Source organism: Globicephala melas, chromosome 1 (genome assembly GCF_963455315.2).
Source record: "Globicephala melas chromosome 1, mGloMel1.2, whole genome shotgun sequence".
In the NCBI taxonomy this organism is placed as follows: domain Eukaryota; kingdom Metazoa; phylum Chordata; class Mammalia; order Artiodactyla; family Delphinidae; genus Globicephala; species Globicephala melas.
This window is the reverse complement of record NC_083314.1, coordinates 159,323,401-159,348,350: the sequence shown is the minus strand read 5'-3', so window position 1 is coordinate 159,348,350 and position 24,950 is coordinate 159,323,401. Positions and strand designations below refer to the sequence as shown.

The 24,950-nt window shown below is 43.1% G+C and overlaps 1 protein-coding gene across 4 annotated transcripts in view; it reads left to right on the top strand.

Annotated features, from left to right (window-relative positions):
* The window catches only part of LOC115860028 (protein argonaute-1), a 30,766-nt gene extending 13,927 nt beyond the window's left edge, over window positions 1–16,839 (top strand). For 2 of the 4 annotated variants that reach the window (XM_030869398.2, XM_030869425.2), the window contains 11 exons: window positions 432–551; window positions 923–1,054; window positions 1,181–1,314; window positions 4,460–4,644; window positions 9,921–10,080; window positions 10,266–10,356; window positions 11,454–11,648; window positions 13,838–13,972; window positions 14,586–14,687; window positions 15,016–15,215; window positions 15,454–16,839. In XM_030869398.2, coding sequence (XP_030725258.1) covers window positions 432–551; window positions 923–1,054; window positions 1,181–1,314; window positions 4,460–4,644; window positions 9,921–10,080; window positions 10,266–10,356; window positions 11,454–11,648; window positions 13,838–13,972; window positions 14,586–14,687; window positions 15,016–15,215; window positions 15,454–15,562 — 1,563 coding nt within the window. In that variant the 3' untranslated portion in view covers window positions 15,563–16,839. Of the gene's footprint in view, window positions 1–431; window positions 552–922; window positions 1,055–1,180; window positions 1,315–4,459; window positions 4,645–9,920; window positions 10,081–10,265; window positions 10,357–11,453; window positions 11,649–13,837; window positions 13,973–14,195; window positions 14,556–14,585; window positions 14,688–15,015; window positions 15,216–15,453 lie in introns of those variants that run through there. The other 2 variants (XM_030869406.2, XM_060307902.1) reach the window with 2 other exon arrangements.
* The last annotated feature ends 8,111 nt before the right edge of the window (window positions 16,840–24,950 follow it).

The window sequence follows — 24,950 nt, the reverse complement described above, 5'->3', positions numbered from 1 at the left end:
TACCCAGGCATCCAGTTTGTGTGTATTGAGTTTTTTTAGTCTTAAGAAGAGCTCTAGACTGGGTCCTTTGGTAAATAATAATTTATGCTACAACTTACTGAGTGTTTACAATGTTCAGAACTGTACTTGGTTCTTTAAGTGCTTTATTTAATTTAGTCTCCAGACAGTCCTAGGAGATTGTTACTGTTCTCCCTATTTAATATATGAGCCCTGAGCCCAGATCTGCCTCTGGATCCCAAGCTCTTAATCACAAAGTGGCTGTATTACCTTTTGTATTGCACGTGGATATTTTCTAACTTACCTGTCTATGAACAAGGGATTTTCTAGTCCATTTCCCAGGACTGACAGCCAAGTCCTCTTTCCTTACTATGGGGCTCTGGGTATAGGGTGAACTATACTCAGGCCAGCGGTACGTATTCTTGTTTCCTTAGGTCTGTAACATTGTGGCTGGGCAGCGCTGCATTAAGAAGCTGACTGACAACCAGACTTCAACCATGATAAAGGCTACAGCTAGATCGGCCCCAGACAGACAAGAGGAGATCAGCCGCCTGGTCAGTGAGGATGCAGAGAAACGTATGCTTGGTTGCTCAGTCATGGGAGTCCCTGGTAGCACAGATGCCTTTCTGCCCTGGCAGGACCCTTAGGAAAACAAAAGTCTGGATTTGTTACCTGGGACTCCATAGGACTGCTCTTGCTTCTTGACCCTGTAGCTACTTTGTTTCCTATCTCTTTTTCTCTCCTGTATTACTTCCCTATGTTATCCATTCCCACTTACCTCATCTTCCACTTCCCCCCAACCCCTTTTTTAGGGCTATTTCTTGCCAGCCTCAGCTGTTCTTCAGGGCTTTCTGCTTGGGACCTGGAAGGTGAGCAGTATTGCCAAGCTACTGCTCTCCTGAGATCCCCTTCTTTTGTCTTACAGATGAAGAATGCCAGCTACAACCTAGATCCCTACATTCAGGAATTTGGGATCAAGGTGAAGGATGACATGACGGAGGTGACGGGGCGAGTGCTGCCGGCGCCCATCTTGCAGTACGGCGGCCGGGTGAGCAGGGTCAGGGCCAGACAACATCTCTGGGACATGTGGGGGGAGGTTGGGTTGTATAGCCCGTGGCTTTTGCTCCCCTACGCACCTGGCTCTACTGAGGCTCACCTGGACGCCCCCTTTGCCTATCCCCAGAACCGGGCCATTGCCACACCCAATCAAGGTGTCTGGGACATGCGGGGGAAACAGTTCTACAATGGAATTGAGATCAAAGTCTGGGCCATTGCCTGCTTCGCACCCCAAAAACAGTGTCGAGAAGAAGTGCTCAAGTAAGGAGGTTGGGTGTATGGATGGAAGGGTGGGAAGGATCCTAGAGCTGCCTAACTTCCTCTACTCCCAGGGGGCCACGATTTGATCTGTAGTCTGTTCTTTCTGAGTCTTGACTCTCCCCACCTGTGCTGTCTGGCTCACACTTCTGCCTGCTTCTTTTCTGTCCATCTGTGGTCAGGAGTCTTGATAAGGAGCCATATCTGCGTCAGAGATGATGATTTCAGGACATGAATCTCCTAAGGGAGACCTGAATTGTTTTATTGTTATAATTATTAACATGGATGGTAAACAGTAGTAGTGATGACTATAATGTTTGTGCCAACATTGTACCTAATTTTATGTTCTCATTTCATCTTCACAGTGAGTAGGTGGTGGTATTTCCATTTTCAGGAGACTGAGGCTCAAAGAGGTTAAGTAACTTGTACAAGGTTTGCATATCAAGAAAGTGTCAGATTGGAATCAAATCAGTTCTGAGGTTTCAAAGCTTATATTCCTAATTGGAAATAAAAGTTCAGCTGGTACTCTGAGCTGTCCTTTCCTGTGCACAGAATTTGTTCATTCGGGTCCAAGTGACCTGAATTAGGTGAAAATGAATTGTAAGGGCCTCTGAGCCACCTGTGGCTGAGTGGCTGGGAGTAGATGATAGCAATGAAGAAAGTGATATAGCCAAATGGTTTAAAGGAACAGTTTAGGGGAGTAATGGTCTTGAATGAGTGAATAAGTAAGTGAAGAAGTCACCAACCCTTCCCCTGCAGTCTTCTTTTTTTTTTAACAGCTTTATTGAGATATTTTTCAAATACCACAAAATTTACCCATTTAAAGTGTACAGTTCAGTGTTCCTGCAGTCTTTTGAAGTGGTAGCTTTTTTTTTCCTCTGGATCTGGAGTAAGGTCAGTGCACTCTGGGGCTGAGAAAGAATCAGTGGAGCTGACCACTTCGGGCAGTGATGAGAATTAGTAGAGATGTGTGCCCTGGTGGGTTCAGCTGGCCTTGGGATTTTCATAAGAATTAGTTACAGCAGCTCCTGATGAATATGGAGACTCTGGCCCTCCTTCTCCCCTCACAGATACATAACTACTTCCACACAATTATAGTTTCTCTTAAATGTGTTCCTCTTGTCTCCTTTCCTGGGTTCTTGGGATTTTAGCCCCATTTAAGCCAGGCTGCTCTTAGCCTTGGCCAGGCTTTGGAGGGCTGGTCCTTAACCAATATTAGAAAGGCTCTCAGCGCTGTGCCTTTGTGTCACATTGTTGGTAGCTCCACTCTTGGTGTGTTTCTCTCTCATTCCCGTGTCCTTCCCCTGTCCCATTCTTTTGAGAAGCAATTTGTTGTTTTGGATATTTTGGGGTACAGAAACTGATAAACCTAGAATCTCAGAGTTGGAAGGAGTCAGTTCATCAGACAGCCCCTTCTTGCAATGATCCCTAGATTCAGGGAGTAAAAATGTGACTTGTACACCTGGGTCAGGGTACCCAGTTGCATGTATGGTTCTGGGCTAAAGATTAAGATTTGAGAGTTTTCGGCTGTGGCAGTGGATGAGATTGTCCAGGGAGAATGTGCATAGTGAACAGAGGCTGTAAATAGAACCCAGAGAAACCAGAAAGGAAATAGAACAAAGTTCCTACATGTGTATGAGGGAATGGGATCCAAAGCACAGGAAAAGCCATCCTTTCCACTGAGACAAAAGGGGAAGAGATGAGGTGGAGAAATTGGTAATTGGGGAGGTATAAGGGAGTCCTAGGGTCAACCCTCAGAATTTTCTTCTGGCTAAAGAAGCCGTTACCTCAGCTGTATCACTTTTAGGACAGGATTTTAAGACTTTCTCCATCCTAGAGTTCTCTAAACACTTTGTGGCCCCCAGCACTGGACATAATATCCCAAGTGTGATCTGGTAATAGAAGATAGGGAAAACCACTTTCCTGGAAGTAAAGACCCACTTATTGATGGAATCTGGTAACACCTTGGCTTTTTAAATAGCTATACTGTAGTTGTATACAAAGCAGAGAAATGGAAGAAACACTGTTAGGTTGTCCATCAGAGCCCTGGCTCTTATTTACATGAAATAATAGGTTATATTTTTTATTCTAATGTTTATTTGAAAGAATTTTTTAAATTAGAATAATATGGAAAACATCCATGTGTCCATCATCCAGAGTATTGTCATATTTATTTTATCCTTTTTAAAAAGTAAATAAAATAGTAAAGATAAATTTGACATTCCTTTATATTCTCCATTCTAGTCCCGTTCCTCCTTTCTGATGCAGTCACTGTCATGAATTATTATAACCTTCCTACCCAATTTATGTATTTTATATACCTATATGTATATAAGTGATTTAAAATTTTATACAACAGTGTTGTACTATATTAATCTTACGGGTTTTTTTTCTTTTTAACTAATAAGTAAAAAATTTATTTCCTCGCTGTATAGGCTTTTAAATCCATCTTATTGATATTTATATGCTATATAATAACATCCCCTAAACGATTGCTTTTATTCTCTATTTGTACATTGTTGCTTTTAATCTAAATGCAGGACTTTCACAATTGAATTTCCTGCTGCTCCTTTCAGTTTGTCATTATATTTATGTAGCTCGATTTTTTTTTTTAATCTGTTGCATGTGAACCCTCTCTTCCAGCTTTGTCTTCCTTTCCTAGGGTAAAGCTCTAAAGGCAAAAGAAAGAAGCTTGTTTAATTATTTGCTCTCAGGCTTCAAAGAACCAGTAGGGGAGGAGGGAGCTCATTTTTTTCTGAGCATCTCCTGTGCTCTGATCACTGTTGGAACCTTATTTATTTTAATTTGAGCCAAGAGGCCTTCCTCTTGGGCATCTTCCTATTGCTGTAGACTTGAAACATAGGAACCAGCTGCTTGAATGGGACAACATGGGGGACTTTGAGAATTCCCACAGATCCCTTCTCTGGGCTCCCTCAGCTCTCTGCTCATACCATTGAACACTTGGCAAGCTCTATCTTGTCCTATCCAACTGTAAATGTGCTTTTTACACTAGATGTGATGATGTCTCATTCATCTTATAATCTGTCAGTGCCTGTCATAGTGCTAGGCACCTAAGATGGAGGCATTTGGTTAGAGGTATTAAAGTGGGACTTACCTGCCTCCTGTCATGACCATACTTGTGCTGCAGGAACTTCACAGACCAGCTGCGGAAGATTTCCAAGGATGCAGGGATGCCCATCCAGGGCCAGCCTTGCTTCTGCAAATATGCGCAGGGGGCAGACAGCGTGGAGCCCATGTTCCGGCATCTCAAGAACACCTACTCAGGGCTGCAGCTCATTATCGTCATCCTGCCAGGGAAGACGCCAGTGTATGGTACAGTTCTGTTGGGACAGTGATTACGGTGATAGGACTCCTCTCAGGGTAGCTCCCTGGAAGATCCTAGGGACGACTCAGTGTGGATTCTTGACTCTAGCCAGAGCTGTTCCTTAGTGTCAGTGCTCTTCTTAGAGGAGAAATATTAGACTATATGAGCCAGTTAGTCATCTCTGGTCCTGTTTACCTGCTCACAGTCCTTCCCAGTAACATTTACTGGGGTCCTCTGTGTGCTGGTGTGTATGCCAGGCTAAGCTGAGCTGGATACAGAGATGAGTCAGTCCAGATTCCTATTCTCAGGAGTGCATTGTCTGTCAAGACATAGGGCAGCACACCCAAGCAGAATTTGTGGTGGTTCTGTTGGTGTTCCACTGCTGGGAATGATGGAGACTTTTTGAGAAGCTTTCCCTCTCTTTTCCTCTCTTTTAAGAATGAGAATGACTATATACATCTCTGACTCAGTGCTCTTCTCTTACTCTTTTTTTCCTCCACGTCTCCTCTTCAAAGGAAGAGGTGTCTCTCCTTTTATCTTACTCAACCCACGTGTGCTCTTGTTTCTATTCCTTCCTTTTACCTTTGGGACCCTTGAACCCTCAAACATCTTTAGATTCCCCACCCTAGAGCACTTTACCACAGTCATGCCATCTCCTTTAGCTTTTTTCTTCCTATTTTTTTGTTTTTCTTCATCAACGTTTTTAAATGAGTTCTCTACATTTTCTACCCCCACTTCCTCACCAGCCACTTACTCCTTAGCCTTTTTCATTTATTTTACCTCTGCCATTCTCCTAAACCTCCTCTGCAGAGGGTCACCAATGACCTTTCTCCTCTTGACTTCTTGATATTTTCTCCTGTCTCTCCTTAATTGTTTTTGTCATTACCAGGAATGCCTGGCATTTTCCAGATTTCTGTACTCTGCCCTCTCTGCCTTTTCATTCTAGTGAAATTCTCATCCATTTCAGTTGTTTCAGTCACCAACTATTGTTACTGTATGTTATATTGTATTATTAAAATCTTGATTCCACCCTTGACCTCTCTGCAGTTCCGATCTCTCCCTTTGACCTATCTCCTTTCCACAAGAGTTTATTGATCACCTACTGTGTGTGAAAAGAAACACCGCTAGATCCTGAATACATTGGTATATGCTCTCTGCTCTTACGAAGTGTTTTGGTGAACCATTTCTTTACTAGCTTGTCTCCTCTGTCTACCAGTAAGCCCTTCTCTTTACTTTTCTCTTCTGTGTTGGCATCACAGTTGCTTCTGGGTACCTTCATCCAGACTTTGGGGACAGTCTGTCTTCTCTTTGCCTCACCTCTAATGCTCTTTTTTACAGTATTAAGGTGTATTCCCTGCTCTCCACCCACTCTTCTCAATTTAGTTCTAACATTTCTTCTTAAATCTTTCTTGTATAGGTTACTGGATGAGACTTTTTGTGATTGTACTCTCAAAAAAACCCCAAAAACCTTCATTAGCCCCCATTCACAAAATAAAAGTTTTTTAGGGCCCTGATCTTAGTTTAACCTTTTCAGCTTCAGGTACTGTTCCCTTTGCCACACATACCAGAAAGATGACTTGTTCTGGAATTAGATAGAACTGGATTTTAATCCTGGCTATGCCAGATTACTGTCTTAGGCAAATTATCTAACCTTTCTCAGCCTCATTAATTAATTATATAAAATGCAGCATCTAACACAGTGCCTGTGACATAGTAGATGCTCTAAATGCTCATTCCTTGTCTCTGCTGTCTAGTCTCTGGTTTTGCTTACATCATTTGCCTTTGCCTAGAATATTTAAGTACTCTTTTTATCCTCCACCTTGCCCTTAAAATTCTCTATCCTTCAAGTCCTAGTTTAAATGTACTTATTCCTGGAAGCTTTCTCTTGTCATCCTACCTACAGTATTAACTTGTCTCTTTTTGGATTCCTCTAGAAATTGTATCAGGCTGCTGATCAATTACGGTCTTGCTTGATATTGTTTTGAGCATGGAGTGGATCTGATTCTGCTCTGAAATCTTCTTCCCTCTGCACATATATACCCAAGGTAGAGCCTTCCGCTCACATGATACTCAATACTTATGGAAGTTGGTTCACCTCCAGTCCATGTCTCTCTTGGGCCATAAATTGGTGTCCCTTGTGATTGATAAAGTGGAGTGTCTTTTTATATTTCTATTGGCTGTTTCACTAGCCTCTTTTGAGAAGTGCCTGCTCAAGTCTTTTCCTTTTTTCATTGGCTTCACTACCTTTTTCTTATTGATTTATCGGATGTTTTTTAGGAGAACTGCCTTGAGTAATTATCCATGTTTCTGGTTTCCTCCATAAAGGGAGAATCCAGTGTTTTTGGCCTGCATGTGGAGTATAGTGCGGCATGCTTGGAGAAGTCAGTGCTTACTCAGAAAATTTTCCCTTCCCTGGGCTCAGTCATGTTATACCTCTCGCCAGTCTCATACCTTGATTAGGACCTTGGGTTTCTTCCACTTACATGCTGTTCTTTGATTATATTGAATACCACTTAGGTAATGGGGGCATTGCCTAGGAATTAAGCCTGCAGATAAGAGGAACAGTCAGATTCTTTTAAAGATCCTTCATCCTCCTTCCTGGTAGGCCAAGTGATGGTCAAAGCAAGGTCCATATGCATTGTGATTGCCCTGAGAGTGTAAAAGGATAGTGTCACATTTGTCCAGTTCTAATCTGCTACCATACCTCACCCTGTTCTTAGTATTTTTAACTCCTTCCTCTCCACTAAACTGGTACAATTTTTTTAATGTAAACTTTTTATTGAAGTACGGTATACATATAGAGATCTTTTGTGTTCAGTCAATTAATTCTCACAAAATGTCTTAGCAAGGTAACCAGTACCTAGTTTTGATAGTAGAACATTACCACAATCCCAGGCTACCAATCACTACAACTCCCCATCAGTGTTAACCACTATTATTTTGGCTTCTAACACCATAGATTAGTTTTGACTGTCTTTGAACTTTATATAAATGGAGTCATATACCATGTACCTTTTCTTGTGTCTGGCTTCTTTCACTCAACATTATGTTTGTAAGATTTATCCGTGTTTGTTTAGTTGTAGTTTGCTACAGTTTTTCCATTATATGATAATAACACAATTTACATGTATTTATACATTCTACTGTTAATGGACATATTTGGGTTGGTTCCAGTTTTTACTATTATAAATAATGCTTCATTGAACATTCTTGTACATGTCCTTTGAACATATATGCCCATTTCTATTGGGTGTGTAACTAGGAGGGATTTTAAGTGTACAAATGTATACTTCCAACAGCAGCAAATGAGAGTTGTAGTTATTGATGTCCTTACCAAACTTGGTATTGTCGCTTTCATTTTAGCCATTCTTATGGGTGTTTAGTTATACTGCATTTTGCTTTTAATTTGAATTCTCCGGTGATTGATAAAGTTGAGTATCTTTTTATATTTCTATTGGCTGTTTCACGAGCCTCTTTTGAGAAGTTCCTGCTCAAGTCTTTTCCTTTTGTTGCTGGCTTCACTATCTTTCTCTTATTGATTTATAGATGTTCTTTATAATTCCTTTATTTAAATTTATATGTATTATACATATCTGTGGCTTGCCTTTTTACTTTCTTAATGGGTTCTTTTGTTGAACAGAAATTTAAAATTTTAATGTAGTCCTATTTGTCAATATTTTTCCTTTACGCCTAGTACTTTCTGAGTCCTGTTTAGGAAATCCCAAGGTCATGAAGATACTAGTCTGTGTTTTCTTTTAAATGTTTTTTTTTAACCTTTCACATTTAGAACTAGCCTGTGTTCGCCAGAAACTGTTGCTTTCTCTGTCCCTTGGCAGTGGTTCCTCTTTTGGTGCAAAGCCTAGAATCTCAGCCTCCTGCCCACACCTAGAATCAGCACATGTACCCAGGGCAAAAGCAGCTGCAGCAGATGGCTCACCTCTGTGAGATTCTCTCCCTCTCTGCAGTGTTAACCCTTCCAGTTCTTGTTGTCTTAGCACTTCTCTACTGCCTACAAAAAGATGATTTCTATATTTTATTTGGCTTTTCTGAATGTTATGTGCAGAGACACTGGTTTGCCTCTAACTTTATCTATTAGAAGTAGAAATGATCCCTTTAGCTTTTTAAACATTCTCAAATCTCTCCCATTGAAAACATATCATACCGTTCATTGATCCTACATCTCCTCCTTGGTACTTTGTATTACCAAAAACAGTTTTTGCCTCTATACATTAATTTTTGCCTCACTATCACAAAATTCTGGTCCTCATTTTACCAATCTCTTAGCAGCATTTGACTTAGTTGAACACTTGCTCCTTCTTGAAACACTCTTTCTTCCCTGGCATTCATGATATAATACTGTCTTGATCTTTCTCTTGGTTCTCTGAATTTTTGTCCTTTGCAGACTCATCTTCTTCCTGTTCTGCAAGTATTGTGAGTTCAGAGATACAGGTCTAAGCCTTCTTCTCCTTTCATTCTGTTCTCTTCCTTGGTGATCTCAAGATCATGTTTTCAATTACTGCCTGTACCTAAATAGCTCATAAATTTACATCTCCATTTCAGACTACTCCTGAACTTCCAACTACTATACTCAGTTGCGTGATGGATATCCTCACTGGGATGACCAAAAAACACTTCAAACTCAAAATGTCTCAAAAAGAACTTATGATCTATCTGTTCTATTATAAAAATCTAGAAACTCAGAGGTTATCCATAAGAATTATTTTCCCTTACATATATAGTCTCTTGAATCTGTTTCTTTCCATCTTGACAGCTGCCTTCTTAAGCTACCCTCATTTCCCTAGATTGGTCTCATGACCACATTCTTCCTCTCACACTATGGTTCCTTTTTATTCTCCTTTGTAGTTGCTTTGGCCTTTCAGTTTCTCAAAAGTATGTTGCTTTCTCCTATCAGCGTACATTTTTGCACGCTCTTCCCTCTGCCTGGAATGCTCCTTCCCATATTCCCTCTCCCTTCTAAGTTCTCTTCTACCTTTAGATTTCAGTTCACTCATTACTTACTCAAGAATCCTTTCCTGACTAGGTTATTACCCCCACGTTATATGCTCTCACAGCTCCATGGAGTTTTCTGTTGTAGCATTTGTCATTGTTATACTTTTCATAATTTTTAAAATTAGTCACTGGATAGTAAGCACTATAAGAGTAGGGACCCTGTGTGTTTCTGGTCATCATTGTGTTCCCTAGCACCTCATATACTTCGTGGCATCTAGGAGGCATTCAGTAAATATTTGTTGAATGCACTAATCAGTTCTCTCCCTGCTCATAGCTGAAGTGAAGCGTGTTGGAGATACACTCTTGGGAATGGCTACACAGTGTGTGCAAGTGAAGAATGTGGTCAAGACCTCGCCTCAGACTCTGTCCAACCTTTGCCTGAAGATCAATGTCAAACTTGGTGGCATTAACAACATCCTAGTTCCACACCAACGGTATGAACTCTATTGCCCACTTGCCCTTGTCAAGCAAGGTACCATACTGGTGATTGATGAAAAGATAGGACCCTGTCCAGGCCAAGTGAATCACACACAAGGGAGAGAGGACCAAAGTGGGTGCTAGATGGTGCTAGGAAGAGAAGACCCAAGTCCTCACCATTTGTTTTCTCTTCCTTGTTTAGCTCTGCTGTCTTTCAACAACCAGTGATATTCCTGGGAGCAGATGTTACACACCCCCCAGCAGGGGATGGGAAAAAACCTTCTATCACAGCAGTGAGTGTTACTTTCCAACTTCCTCATAAGGTTCTTCTCTTAGCTCTGGGCCCCCAAGACTACACATGATTTCCTTCCCTTAGCTCTGGTGCTTGACCCTTCACAAGATCTTTTTATTTCAGCTGATCATCCCCATTAACCACTCCCTTGGTTTCTTAATAAAACTAACTCTGCATGGCATTTTCTTTTCAGAGAGAGAGCAGTGAGAGTGTAGGCTGTGGCCAGAGACTTGGCCCTGTCTCCATCACTTTTCTTCTGTGTTCGAGTTTCCCTCTCTCTCTCTCTGTGCCCACTTTTGGAATATGAACATATCTCTTCTCTGAAATCCCTTTTAAGAGAGTTACTTAGTTGCTGCGATTGTCCTTTACTCTTCCCCATCCCTACCCCTGATCCACCTAGTAGATTAGATAGCTCTCCAATCCCTCTCCTGACATCTTTGCTCCCTGTCTCATAGGGGCTTCTGAATTGGCTAAAGGGACCAGGCCTTCTTTCCCACTTCTCTTTCTTCAACCTCAAGTTTCTCTAGGCAGACTGGGCCTCTCTCAGTAAATGTGGGGAACTCTATACTATGCTTATCTTTAATTTCCTTGTGGCCATCCATCCTAGTAGGCTTTGGCTATTGTCCCCTTAGAAAATGATGTTATTCCACCACCCACAAGAACACTCTTCACTGTGGTTCCTAGCGTAGATTAGCACTTGAATTGAAAAAAAAAGATAAACTTGTTTTTGAATGAGGTCACTCTTTGAGCTAGTAGTGCCAAACCTTCACATGCCCCTCTGCAAGAAGTAGGGAAATCAAACTTATCAAGTACCTACTGTGTGTTAGGCCCTGTACAAGATGACTTATATGTGCTTCAACAGCACTGCAAGTAGGTGGTATTCTTATCTCCATTTCAGAGGAGGAACAAGAAGATCACGTGGATTAAGTAACTTCCACACGTGTGATAGAACAGAGATTGAACCAGGGCTTATTGAATCCAAAAAACCTCATTCAATTGCATAGTTGTTTTGCTAAGAGGCCTTTCCCCAAACCCAGAACCTAACAGTGTTGGGAGGGTGGAGGTTCTGGGAGCTTATCCTGCCTCTTTGGTTATCAGGTGGTAGGCAGTATGGATGCCCACCCCAGCCGTTACTGTGCTACTGTGCGGGTGCAGCGACCTCGGCAGGAGATCATTGAAGACTTATCCTACATGGTACGTGAGCTGCTCATCCAGTTCTACAAGTCCACCCGCTTCAAGCCTACCCGCATCATCTTCTACCGAGATGGGGTTCCTGAAGGCCAGCTCCCCCAGGTAGGGCCCACAATAGGTCAAGAAAACCTCACATTGAGGCCAGGGGGCCTGATGGTAGCAGAGAGTACTGCTGTCTTTTCTGAGCTGTTGACACTGGGAGGTGCTACTACTTAGGGAGGTTTGCTAAATGGAGTAGTCTTGGAAGCAGAGATCACAATTGAGAGATGGCGTGTACAATCACTGATAGACCTTTCTTCTTGTAATAAGTGTAATCAGTGCCTATTTACTAGTTGGTCCATGTTGAAGACTGATTCTTTAGACCAGTGGTTCTCAAACTTTAGCATCCATCAAAATCTTTTGGAGAGCTTATTAAAGTAGTTTGCAGAGCTCTACCCTTAGAATTTCTGCTTCAGTGAGTCTAGGATGGGGCCCTAAAATTTGTAGCTCTGACAGGTTCTTAGGTGATGCTGCTGGTCTGGAGACCACACTTTGAGAATCACTGCTATTGACCTTCACGATGTTCCTCCTATTCTTTCTCCCTGCTAAGCCTTCATATTCTGTTGTTTAGATTAGTGTACTGAACTGGTCTCCTTGACTACCATTTAATACATAGTAATATAACTACCATTTATTGGGTACCTCTTATGTGCCGTAAACTGAGCTAAGCACTTTGTATGTATTTCTATTTAATGCTTACAATAACCCTATGAAATAATTATTATTCCACTTGATAGATGATGAAACTGAGGCTTGAAAATGTTAAATGATTTCTTCAGTGTCATCCAGGCTAATAAGTGGTAGAGCTGGGATTCAGACAAATTGGTTAGATTCCGAAGTTCATGCTCTTAACCATTATGCTCAATTTCCTCCAAGTCATACAGTGTTTCCTAAAATGCCAGATGCATTTATCATAACATGTCTGTGTTTAGAGATGTCTAGTGACCTCACATAGCCTGGGGTTAAAATTCAAACTGCTTACTAAGCAAAGCAGTCAGTGGTTATTAAGCCACTACTAGGTTTTTTGTGTTTTTACTTAATTATTTGTTTTAGTCTTCACAACAGTTTTGTGAAGCTGATCTTATTAGTAACTTTAGTCAGTATGGAGAAAATGAGACTTAAAGGGGTTAAGTAACTTGCTCAAGGTAATAAAATTAGATAAAGCTTGGGTTTAAACCTAGTTCTAATTGATTCTAAATTGTATTTACTTCTGCCATACAGTTTTTACTCCCTATACCTGACATCCAAGGCCACAAGGCAACTACTGACTATGGTTTTTCACCTGTGGCTTCTTGAGCTAGTCCATTTTTGTATAATACTGCTTTTTTTCAGGACTGAATTTATCTAGTCCCTCTACACCCATTTCTGAACTATGTGTCTAGTCTTCTATGGTGGTCCCAATCCTGTCTGCTCTTAAAGCTCATGGGTAACTTCCATTTTCCTTCTGATCCTAAATTCAGCCTTACTTTGGGCATTGTGATTTCTCTCTGAACCTTGGTTCTGTGTCTTTATGTTAGGTCTAATTATACATAGGAACCAGGTGAGTGCTCTCTGCTGATACTAAGCCTCCCAGCTAAGCTTTATAGGAACATATCAGGTGAACTGTCTACAGGCATACCTCGTTTTATTGCACTTTGCTTTATTGTGCTTCGCAGATACTGCATTTTTTACAAATTGAAGGTTTGTGGCAACCCTGCGTCCAGCAAGTGTGTCGGCACCATTTTTCCAACAGCATTTGCTAAAACTTCATGGCTCTGTATCACATTTTGATAATTCTTGCAGTATTTCAAACTTTTTTTTTATTATTATATTTGTTATGGTGATCTGTGATCAGTGATCTTTGATGTTACTACTACGACTCACTGGCTCAGGTGATAGTTAGCAATTTTTAGCCATAAAGTATTTTTTAATTAAGGTATATACTTTTTTTTTTTAGACATACTGCTACTGCACACTTAATAGACTATAGCATAGTGTAAGCATAACTTTTATATGCACTGGGAAACCAAAAAAATCATGTGACTTACTTTATTGTAGTGATCTGGAACTGAACCCACAATATCTCCGAGGTATGCCTGTATAAGGCTGATTTTGGTAGGAAGGGCTTATCATCTCTAATGGTTGGGTATCAGCTTATAAAGAGAGGCTGAACAAAAAGCCGTATTACAAGTGGCAACCCCTTAGTTCAGAAAGCTGCGTGAACTCAAGAGGAGCTGTATGTCTCTTTGTCTCCCTCCTCACCCTGTGCCTAGATCCTCCACTATGAGCTGCTGGCCATTCGTGATGCCTGCATCAAACTGGAAAAGGACTACCAGCCCGGGATCACTTATATTGTGGTGCAGAAACGCCATCACACCCGCCTTTTTTGTGCTGACAAGAATGAGCGAGTGAGTGAGGGATTGAGGAAGCCACCCATACCCTTATCTTGTCTCCCTTCTCTTAATATGGAAGAAGCCCTTGAAATAAAATCTGGGGATTTAGTCCTTGGCCTGTCCATCTTCCCTGGTCCCTTTCTTCCCCTTAGCTCTTGTGGTCCTTCCTCTGCTGCTTCCTTCCCTTTGTTTCCCCCTTCTCCCCTCCTTCCCTTATACTTCATCTCCCTCCTCCTAGCTCCCTGGCCTATAGACCCCATATATAGACCAGCTCCCAGAGAAGGGAAAGGGAACTTCCATTTATTGAACTTCTCCTATGTGCCAGACACTGTACAAGGCGTCTTCCTCACAGCAGCCCTGTGAGGTAGGTACTGTTATTATCTCCAGTTTAGCCTCAGAAAGGTTAAATGACTTGCTAAGATCACACAGCTAATAAATGGTGAAAGCAGCACTTAAACACAGGTCTGTATGACTTTAGAAGCCTATTATTTCAATTCCCAGTACCCTCTGGGAATAGCAGCTTCTACTTTACTCTTGGGATTCTGATGGAATCAGATTAGAATTGAGTCGGGGCCCTAGTTAGGGTCATGCAGGTCTTGGGATCTCGGTTGTCTTTGTCTCTATACAGATTGGGAAGAGTGGTAACATCCCAGCTGGGACCACTGTGGACACCAACATCACCCACCCATTTGAGTTTGACTTCTATCTGTGCAGCCACGCAGGCATCCAGGTAGCTGGGCTATGTCCTGGGATTTCCAATGGGTCAAAGATTAGTTGATTATTCCCACTGCCTCTAGAATATATCATTCCTCACTGAGTGGCATTCAAATCAGGATTGTTCTCTTAATAAGCCCTTCGTGCACTTGAACATGAGTGCACTTTGAACGTCTTAGGCAGGTTGCCCATAAGATGAGTGCTTTATGACATAGGTGGCTTTGTGTCTGCCTTTTCATAGGTGGGTCTTCCAACCCAGCCATACTCTTAATAGTGAGCCTGTTCCTTATCGTCAACCATCCCCTCTGCCCAACCTGGGGCCCCTCACCTTCCTATCTTCCCAGGGCACCAGCCGACCATCCCATTACTATGTCCTTTGGGATGACAACCGTTTCACAGCGGATGAGCTCCAGATCTTGACGTACCAGCTGTGCCACACTTACGTACGATGCACACGCTCCGTCTCAATTCCAGCACCTGCCTACTATGCCCGCTTGGTGGCTTTCCGGGCACGATACCACCTAGTGGACAAGGAGCATGACAGGTGAGGCCTGGGATCAGGCTGGCTTCCTTTTTGCTTCAGCCTCTGGTACCAGACCCTCTCAATTTTCCTTGGGTAGTAGGAAATGAGTATTGTCCGATTTGATGTCCTTGGGCTCGTCAGCCCAAATCTGGGTTGGGGTTTTCTCTTAAATTGTTATGGGAATTGGCATCCTAGGGGTGGGGGAAGGAATTAGCAGCTCAGTTCACCAGGAAGGACTTCTTTCATTTTTCCTTTTCAGTGGAGAGGGGAGCCACATATCGGGGCAGAGCAATGGGCGGGACCCCCAGGCCCTGGCCAAAGCCGTGCAGGTTCACCAGGATACTCTGCGCACCATGTACTTCGCTTGAAGGCAGAACGCTGTTACCTCACTGGATAGAAGAAAGCTTTCCAAGCCCCAAGAGCTGTGCCGCCCAAATCCAGAGGAAGCAGGGAGGAGGGAGGTGGGGCAGGGAGGAATGCAGAAGGCCTTGTTTCCTCTACAGAGGGGGCGAAAGGGTGGGGAACAGGGCCAGTAAGCCAGACCACCAGCCAGAAATCTCTGATATTCACCTCATGCCCTCCACCCCTCACCCCATCTTGTCACATCTGGCCCTGACTCCACTGGACCAAGAGAGGCAGCCCCGGTGCCCACCATACACACAGATGTCGCATGTGACTCACAGTGCTAAAGACTCATGCCTGACAGCTTGGTAAGGTCGGCCCTGCAGCCCTGCAGACAAAAGCTGGTAGGTTTGGGTTTGATACTTTAGATGGGAAAGTGAGGGGCTTGAAAAGTGGGTGGGAGGAGGGAAGGATTTTTTAGGAGCCTTAATCAGAAAAGGTCTAGATTTGTTTAAGAAGAAAAACGAAACCAGATGCAGATCAATATTTTAGGATACTAGATGTTTTAATGGGTTGAGAATCCAGCTTGTAGGAAGATTTTTAATGCTAATGATTTGGTTGCCCCTCCCCCAGCTGCCACTCCTCTTTCCCTTATTCCTCTTTTTCCACCTTTTCTACCCCACCTTACACCTTCTCCCTGACAGACATCCAGCCCCTAGTAAGACTTAAGGCACTATGGCACTTAGCTCTGAAGTGACACGACCCTGTCTTCCTTCCGCCTGCTGGTGGGTAACCAGTGCCTTCCCTGTAACGGTAATGCTGCAGAACTGCAACCTTTTGTACCTATTTTTGGGGGGGTGGGGGCGGGGTGGGGGTGGGAGAGGAGGTAGGTGGGGATGAAATACCCCTAACCCAACAAGCCTCCAGCCAGAGCGCCAGCTACTTTGCATTTGAAGGAGTTGACTTCCATATTCATTGAGCTTTTAAAAAGATCGCCACCTCAAGATGGTTAAAATCCATTGACATTTGCACTTTCAGACATGACAAGTCTCTCGGAGCTGCTGAGGTGACTGGCCTCTGGCCTTTCCACTTACGTCTCCTTTCTTCCTGTCCCTGCTTCCTCCCCACCTGCCTGGGTCTGGAGTTACTTTCATAGCATTTCTCACTCTTGGCTTCTTTTTTTTCCCTGACGATCAAGTCTGTTTATGTTTCAATATTTTTTAACTGGGGTGTCTTTTAACAAACGATCCTTAGGTCTAAAATAAGAAAAAAAAAAAAAAGCAAAAACTAAATGTTATTTTTATACCATAACTTGAGTCTATTGCCAAAATCTGGAAATCCCTCCCATGCCCAATGAGTTTACATCCCAGAAACATTGAGCCGTCAGAAGGAACTATGTACCTGACTTGTTCTTTGGCCTGGCTCTGTAGGGAGTGGTTATCTCCCCAAGGTGGGGCTCAGTCTCCACCCTCCTCTGTGCAGATAATATCTTTCTCTTGCTGCAGGCACCCCTTCTGCACTGCCCTGCACTCTTTTCTGCAAGTGCATCTTCCCTTCCTCTGGAGTGTCCTCTGACACTTTGGCTTATCCCAGATTTCAGTGTGTCCTGTGGATAGGCTGGGGAATTTTGCTGCTCCCTTTTGCTTCTGTTTACACAAATGAATTTTTCCTGATTTCCCACTAGGGCATGTGAGTGGGTGGCATGGGCTTTTTAAAAAATTTTTTCCTGTCTTCCTGGGTAGAGATGGGGTTTGGCTGTGTTGCAGAACTGGAAAAGTAGGGGGTTCTAGCTTGGGGCCTGTTGGCCTTGAAGCAAGGCTTCCTCATTTCTTGACTGTTCATTTTTTCCTGTCCCACTGCTTGGGATGAGGAGTTGCAGCTTCAGTGTGGAAATTCCTCTTTTTGAGGAGCCTGGGCTTGGGCTTGCCCCAATCTGGTGATGAAGCCACGACACTTTAGACCTAGCTCAGGCTTGGAGGCCAGCCAGAGGAAGGCTGGTCTGAATATGGGCGTATGAAGTTAGAGCTACCATTTCCCCTCCCCAGCAGCCTTTGTACAGACCCAGATTTGCTATGCAAAACAGTCTATCCCAGGTTCTGTTCTGGTTGGCTACTTTGTTCAGCAACTTCACAAAACGTAGCACAAACATTGATTATGGAGAAGGCATCAGGGCTGTTGAGTAACTCTTCCTTTACTTCTTTCCTGCTGGCTACAGTGTGGGGTGCCCCATGGGCACAGCCCAGCTGAAGAACAGAATGGAGGGCTCTGGGAGGAGGCAGCTCACTGGAGAGCCTACATTCCTTACACAAGTGCCTAAAGAGAGTGATGCCAACACTCCATCTGCCCTGTCCATCGCCTTCATATACTGTCTATTTTGTGTTCAGTCACCCTTTGGGGAGGGGAGTTCTCTTGGGACAGTGGGCTCTGAGTGTTCTCTTCTCGGGTATGTTTTGGGGCTGGGATCAGGGCAGTATTCCTGGAGGGTCCAGTCATTCACCAGCATTTTGCAAATGTCCATTGAGAGCTGGTGGCAGCCACCTACTCTTAGCAGCAAGTTTGTGTTCTCTCCTTTTTGTCTCTTTGCCTCACTCTGTCCAGTTGGGTTTTGAGCTGAGGCTTGACATGCATTTTTTAGCCCTTTGGCATTGTACATGCCATTTAAGAAATAAAAGCAAAAGAAACAGCTTGGGCAGTGGCAAGAATATGACATCTTGCTGTGATTTTCTCTATTTCGTTTTATCTTTGAAACTTGAAAAACACCCTTGACCTTGAGGATTACTCTTGTTTGAAAGGTGGTGCATGCAGATTGAGAAGTGGTGTTGGCAACAAGCTTTGGCTTTCTTTGATTTCGTTCAAGTGGTGCTTCTTACTTAGGCTCTGAAGAAGCTCTGGGGAGACCCCAGCCTCATCCTCTTAGAGAAGTCTCCTGCTCCCTTTGTTCCACTCTTTTACCTTCCTTTTCTTCTTCTCTCTTTCCCTGGCCTCCTTTTATTTTATTTTCTGTTCACTCAGCTTGCTTGCTGGCCTCCCTGCCTGTCTGCCTTTGTGATGATGAATTCTCTGCATGGCTAAAATGATCGCACTGTTCGCTGACAAGGTCAGGCTTAGCTCCTCGGCTGCAGAAGACCAAGAATCTTCTTCCCAAGCCCAGTGATGTCCTCACTGGGCTGGACTGCCCCCAAACTTACGTGAGGGCATAGCAGAAGGCCTGCCCAACTGGCATGAAATCAGGAGGGCTTCTGGCAACTTCCACACCTGTCCACTCTTTGGAGTTGGTTTCTCTCATTGCTTTTTCTAGATCTGGTTTCATTTCTCTCTACCTGGGACCTCCCTTTTCTGAGGATGTCCTAGGGTTGACCTACTTGGTTATCCAGCGTTGAAGGGTTAGGGGATAGACATGGGGGAAGAAGAGAGGAATGAGAAGAGAATGGAGAGAATTTGGCTAAAATCTGGGAAAGGAGAGCGCTGCTCATTGATCACTTTTCCAGTCCAGCCTAACTCACTGGGGCTGAGGTGCTACTGCTGGCCGCTGGGGATAAGCCTAAGGCTGTTGTTGTGGGAAACTTAGGCTTAGATTAATGCTGAAGAAGGTACCTAACAGTGTGAAACCTCCCTAAGAAGCTCCCACCTACTCAGTAGCTCCACTGCAGCCTCCTCTTTGGCTCAGCAATGATGTTCTTGGATAGTTTTCTTGTCCAGAATTCTGTAAATGAGGCCAGCAAGATGGGCAGCCAGGGGGACACTGTGACTTCTTAGCTGGCCCATAGGGTATCTGCAAGGCTGGTGGGACAGTGTTTTAGACCTGGCGTCATGTGTAACAAAGAAGGATGAAAGTTCCTTCCCCTTCAGGGTAGAGAGACATCTCTAACTAAAATGCAGTTTTGGAAATTACATTGGGGGAAGTTATTTTTATTTATATTTGCTGGGCGTAGGCCAATCCAGGATGGTAGCTGGGATGCCTTCCTTCTTAAAGTCTGATCATGGCAGGGTTATGCAGGGCACTCTTTCCTCTTTGGCCTTCTAAGCAGACTGGGGAGAAGGGATTCTCTGGTTTTCTCTTTTCGCCCATTTATTAGGACTTGCCTTCTCCCTGGACAGGGAGAGAGGCTAGGTTGGTGCTCTCCCCTTACTCTACTCCTACTGACTTAGAACCTCTGGCTGCTGTTTGGGAGCCCAAGAAAGGTAGTGGAGGTTATGGGCTCAAAACAAAAGAAAACAAAGCAAAAAAACAATAAGGTGGGGAAGGCAGATTTCCTTCTTTAAAAAGGAAAATAGGAAACCCTCCAAGGATTGTGCAAGTAAAGACAATATGTCAAATGCACTGACCCCCCTGGTGTAGTAGCAATAAGGAAAAATGAGATGACTTTCCTGTGCACACAGTCCAACCTGATTGGTGTGTGATGTTGCACTTAGCAGCCATCTGGTGGGCATGTGTGTCTACTCTGGGTTTCACTTTAGTTTCTAAACTTTTTATCCCTCTCAAGTCCAGCATGGGTGGGGAAATGTCCCTGGAGCCCCACAGCTGTGTACTTGTTTGCATTTGTTTCCCTTTGAGACTTGTGTTTGTGTCCTGCTTTGAGCTGTACCTTGTCCAGTCCATTGTAAAATTATCCCAGCAGCTGTAATGTACAGTTTCTTCTGAAGCAAGCAACAGCAGCAGCACAATTCTGTGTTTTATAAAGACAACAGTGGCTTCTATTTCTAAAGTGCGGTCTCTCTCTCTTTTTTTTTTCTTAGCAAAGCAAACTGTTGGGATTAATTATAATCTCTGATAGATTTTACGTTAGAATAACAGATTGTTAGAAGAGCAGAACCATCACTTTCTAAAGGAGTAAAGTGGGTAAAACAAATTCCGGAGTGTTGAAACTGCAGATTGTATGTAATCACTTCACAGGGCCTCCATTTATTCTTCATTCAACAAACATGCAAAGCACTGTGTCTAGAAGTATTATGAGGGGAGTAAGCAGGCACAATTCAAAAATGAGGAAAACAGTGTTTCTCTCTTTAAGGAGTTTAAAAAGTTTGGTGGTGGACATCAGTAGCCAGATGGTTCTCTGGTACCATTTAGAGAGATTATGAGGACTGGAACAAGGCTCTAGGGCTGTATCAGTGAAGATAGAAAGGAAAGCACAAATTGGAGAGACACTTGGGGAGATAGAATTAATAGGACTCCATGGATGATGGAGCAGGAAGAGAGTAGAGGCTAATAATGTTCACTCTTCTTGAGCAAGTGAGTATATTGGGACATTCCTCTAGCCAAGACTGGGGGGAAAGGGAGACTATAGAAGGAAGGTGGTACATTTTGTGAAGAAAGACAATTAGCCTTGTTTAGACTGAGTTTTGAGGTTCCCATGGGGTAACAAGGTTAAGGTTTCCAGTAAACATTTATGTTTTGGTGCTCAGGGAAGACTGCAAAACTGTAGTTATAGATATGGAATTCATAATCATATAGATGGTAGTTAAAACCATAGGAATGAACAAGATGGCTTAGAGAAAGAGTAGAGCAAGAGAAACCTAGCGTACGAATGTAGGAAACGAGATGAGGAGAGGAAGTAGAACCTAAGATGACAGATCACACGTAGATACCTTGTATGTTTTTGACTGCTTTAATGAGGTGGGAGAATAGTCAAGAGAGTGGAATAGGATTTAGGAAAGACAAGATTAACAACATGAAAACTGCAGTGAAGGGGGAGGGTTATTTTTTTCTACTTAGTTTGCTGTCTTCCACCCCATCTTGTCTGGGATCTCGTAAGTATATGGTCATTCTCCAGTATTTTTTGAAAATGAGCATTGGAAAACCTAACTTAAACGAGGCTAAGACTGGGACTTCCAGGTTGTTCACCACAACCACCAGCACCATTTCCACCTCCAGCTTCCTCCTATCCTCAGGAGATGCTTGTAAAAGAATAAAATAAACAAACCTAATTTTGTTCCTAACTAGTGTCATAGGTGGTGTTCCAGTGCACTCAGTAGCACTTAGCAACTTGCTCTATTTACTCTCATGACTTGTTTTCCCCAGAGCCTGTGAATTTCTAGGAGCAGAAGCTACATTCTATTCATTTTCATCATCTCAGGGCCATAGGGTGTATCGGCGGGGGCGGTCAATATTTGTGAGTAGAAATGAGCTAGAAATCTGTGGTTCTTGAGTACAGAGGGGAGAATTAAGAAGTGATACTGAGTCTACAGGATGGGCTCAGTATTCCTGAATCTTCAGGTAAGCAGAAACAACCAGATTATCATCACCTTTTCTTACTCTCACCCCAGCTTCAAGGTTCTATGATTTTGTGCCTTAAACTGTTGGTGCAGTTGTCAAGCATGTAAGTTCAGCATGCCTCCCTGGTACTCCTAGATTATTGTTATTTCTGTGTATTGGGGGAAGATGGCACAGAGAATGATTCTGGCACAGGGCCCAGTGAGAAATTTCAGTGGCAGTTAGTATGTACAAAAGTGGGCCTAGCATTTCTCTGGAGGCCAAGTGTTCAAATTGCTAACCTGTGGCTACCCTGCCAGATTTGCTTGGAAGCAAGCCAGCCAGACCCATGCTCCTTTTCACCAGCAAGGAGTAGTGAGGTTGGTTGGACTTGAAGAGCAAACTGGAACATGGAGGAGATTTTTCCCAGTTGAAACAAGACAAATTTTTGACCGTTAATGAAGCAGAAAGTGTTTAGCAGAGCGAATGGGAAGATAATCATTATACCACATTTTGGTTATAAATTTCATTGCCATAAATGAATGATGTTAAAAAGATTTCAGCATTTGGCTGTTGGTTGCTACTCAAGAGAAAAATACGGTGGGAGCCCAAGGCCTGATTTATCTGGTCCTAGAGCTCAAGGTTTGATTTAAGGCTTGTCCTAGCACCCCTGGATATCCCTTTTCAGGACTGGTTGAGCAGCCTTCCCTCTGCCCTGTCAGTTGGCACCATATACTGTAGCACATTCTTGTCTGTCAGGTGCCTTTAGGGTAGAATGAGGCTGTGTATTTGTTGGGTATCACTTGGCTTAATAGACCCCAGAATCACATGACAGTTAGGGTTTGGTGGCTAAAGGAAAGGGTTATAGTGCAAAAAGAAGAATATTTTCAAGTTCTGAGCCTGGGCCATCCTCAGACTACTGTCTGTACTGCTTAAATGTAAAGAAGCATCCAATTGGGAAATTAGCTCTCCATTTTTCTTCCTAGTTTTCAAGATATTTATTCCTTTGGCTGTAAGCTAAGGAGACCTGGAAGGCTTAGAAAGTGCACAGAGCATGACAGAAGCACTCTTTTCAAGCAGCAGTGTTGAGGAGCTGGAAAAGTGGACTTGCTGGAGGTGAGGTGCATTTAGAAGCTCTCCATTTAAGTACCACAACTACCTTCCCAGGATACCGTATCAAGAATTTTTTAGGCCACTGTGGCTTACCCTGCAGGAACACACTGTCCTCTTATTCTAGACTGCAGCAGCTTCACCACTGTCCTCTTGGCAGTGTCTTTTTGGGACAGAGAAATTTTGAGGAACTTTTCTGGGGACCTTCCCCACCTTCTGAAGGCAAGGAACTTGCCTTGTAAAAGAGGCAGTGGGAGCTCCTAGCCAGGTTTTTGGGTTGTTAATGGAAGTGAACTGGAAAAGGAATAGGGACTTTGGGTACTTTGAAGTACTTGGCTAGGTGTTCTGTACAGTATCCATTATAATTTGGTTGTATCTTCATAGCATTCGTGTGAAGTAGTTTATCAGTTACCTTCAATTGCAATAGCAAAACCCAAGTAAATTGGCTTAAATAAGGAAACTATCACATGACAAGAAGTCCTGATTTCATATGGCTCCAAGGTTGGATAATTCACTGGCTCAATGATAATATCAACATAACAGATTCTTGCAATCTTTTTGCTCTGCTATCCTTTGTGTTGTTTTATCCTCATGCTAGTTCACCTCAGGATCCCAAGATGGCTGCTATAATTCCAGGAAGGAAATGCTGACAGAACAAAGTCTAGCAGAAGAGGGACTAATTTTTCCCAATGTTTCATTTTAAAGAAAGGGAATCCCTGGAAGCCCCAGCAGATCTGGCCTAACGTCTCATTTGCTAGAAATGGGTCATCTTCCCACTATTCTGTCATTGGCAAAGCAAATGAGATCATCCATCATGAGTGGCTTAGATTAATTACAAGTTATCCTATGAGTCATGTGGATTAGAAAGACAAATCATGTTTGCTAGGCAAGAAGGGATAAAAGGCTCTTGGGTAGGCATCAAGCAGTGTCTGCTCTACCTAGCTACTCTGGTTTTTACAGATGAGGAATGTGATGTTCAGAGAGAGTGTCTTTCCTAGAATCACAGATAGTAGCAGAGGGCCTTCAGTGTCAGCTCTGACTGTCCCTAAAGCCAGTATGTTTTATATTGTGTTCTGCTGCAGTACAAAGTAGCTTCCTTTCTGCCGTGTAAAAATTGCTTGTCTCGGAGAAGAGATTTCAAAGTGTCAAGTCGGCTAACTTCAGCCCATGCAAGAGGAAAGGGTTCTATCCAGTTGCTTTCCTCATCCAGTGATGTTTTTCTAGCACAGGAAGCTTGGAATGCAACTTTCAGAGGGCACTGATTTCTTTGCCCCCAAGATTTCTGTACTATTTTACAGTTCTCCCTTCTGAGAGCAACCAGTACCACAAGGGATGAAGGCAGAGTTGCCATTCTTGAAGCCCACTTATTATTGGTCCATCCACCTGCCCCACAGATATTTATGGGATGCTGCTATGTACGAGGCACAGGCACTGTTCTAGGCACTGGGGCTATGACAGTTAAGATACACAAAGACCCTGCACCATACCCTTAAGAGCAGACTCATTTGGGAATGAGGTTATCCAAAACTAGGATGTGCATGTTGTCAGGGGAGAGCCTCATACAGCTTGGCTTTGGGCAGAATCATTCAAACTTTTTTGCCTTCCTACTTCGTGATATTACAATTCATGAGCCTTTCATAATGGGCTCACAGGTGGGGTCCATGGATAGCAGAGGTAGATGGGAAGGGATCATTGACATTTATTAAATTGGGCTGAATTAGAAGGTCCCAATCCTGTTAAATCCATGTCAACAAAGCCAAGAAGCTTGCAGTCATTTAGGGAACCAGTTGAGGGGGTTGAGGGGTGAAAGACTCTATTTACCCCTGTTGAATGCTGCTAAGGACTTGGATTGTGTAGAGTCAAAGATTGAAAGTAACTTTTAAGATACAGTGTTTCATCTAGTGACATTTGATAGTTTGAAATTGGGGAGGGCATTTTCAGTATAAGGGGTAAGGATGGGAAGGAAGAAGTGAGGCAGAATTGGAGTCAGATATGGGTTTGAATCCCATCCATTAAGTGTTTACTGTAGGTGCATCTAATAAGTGCTTTAAGATGATAACAATAGTAAATGCCCTCACTAACATTTAGGGAGGATTTTCTCGGTGCTTTATGTA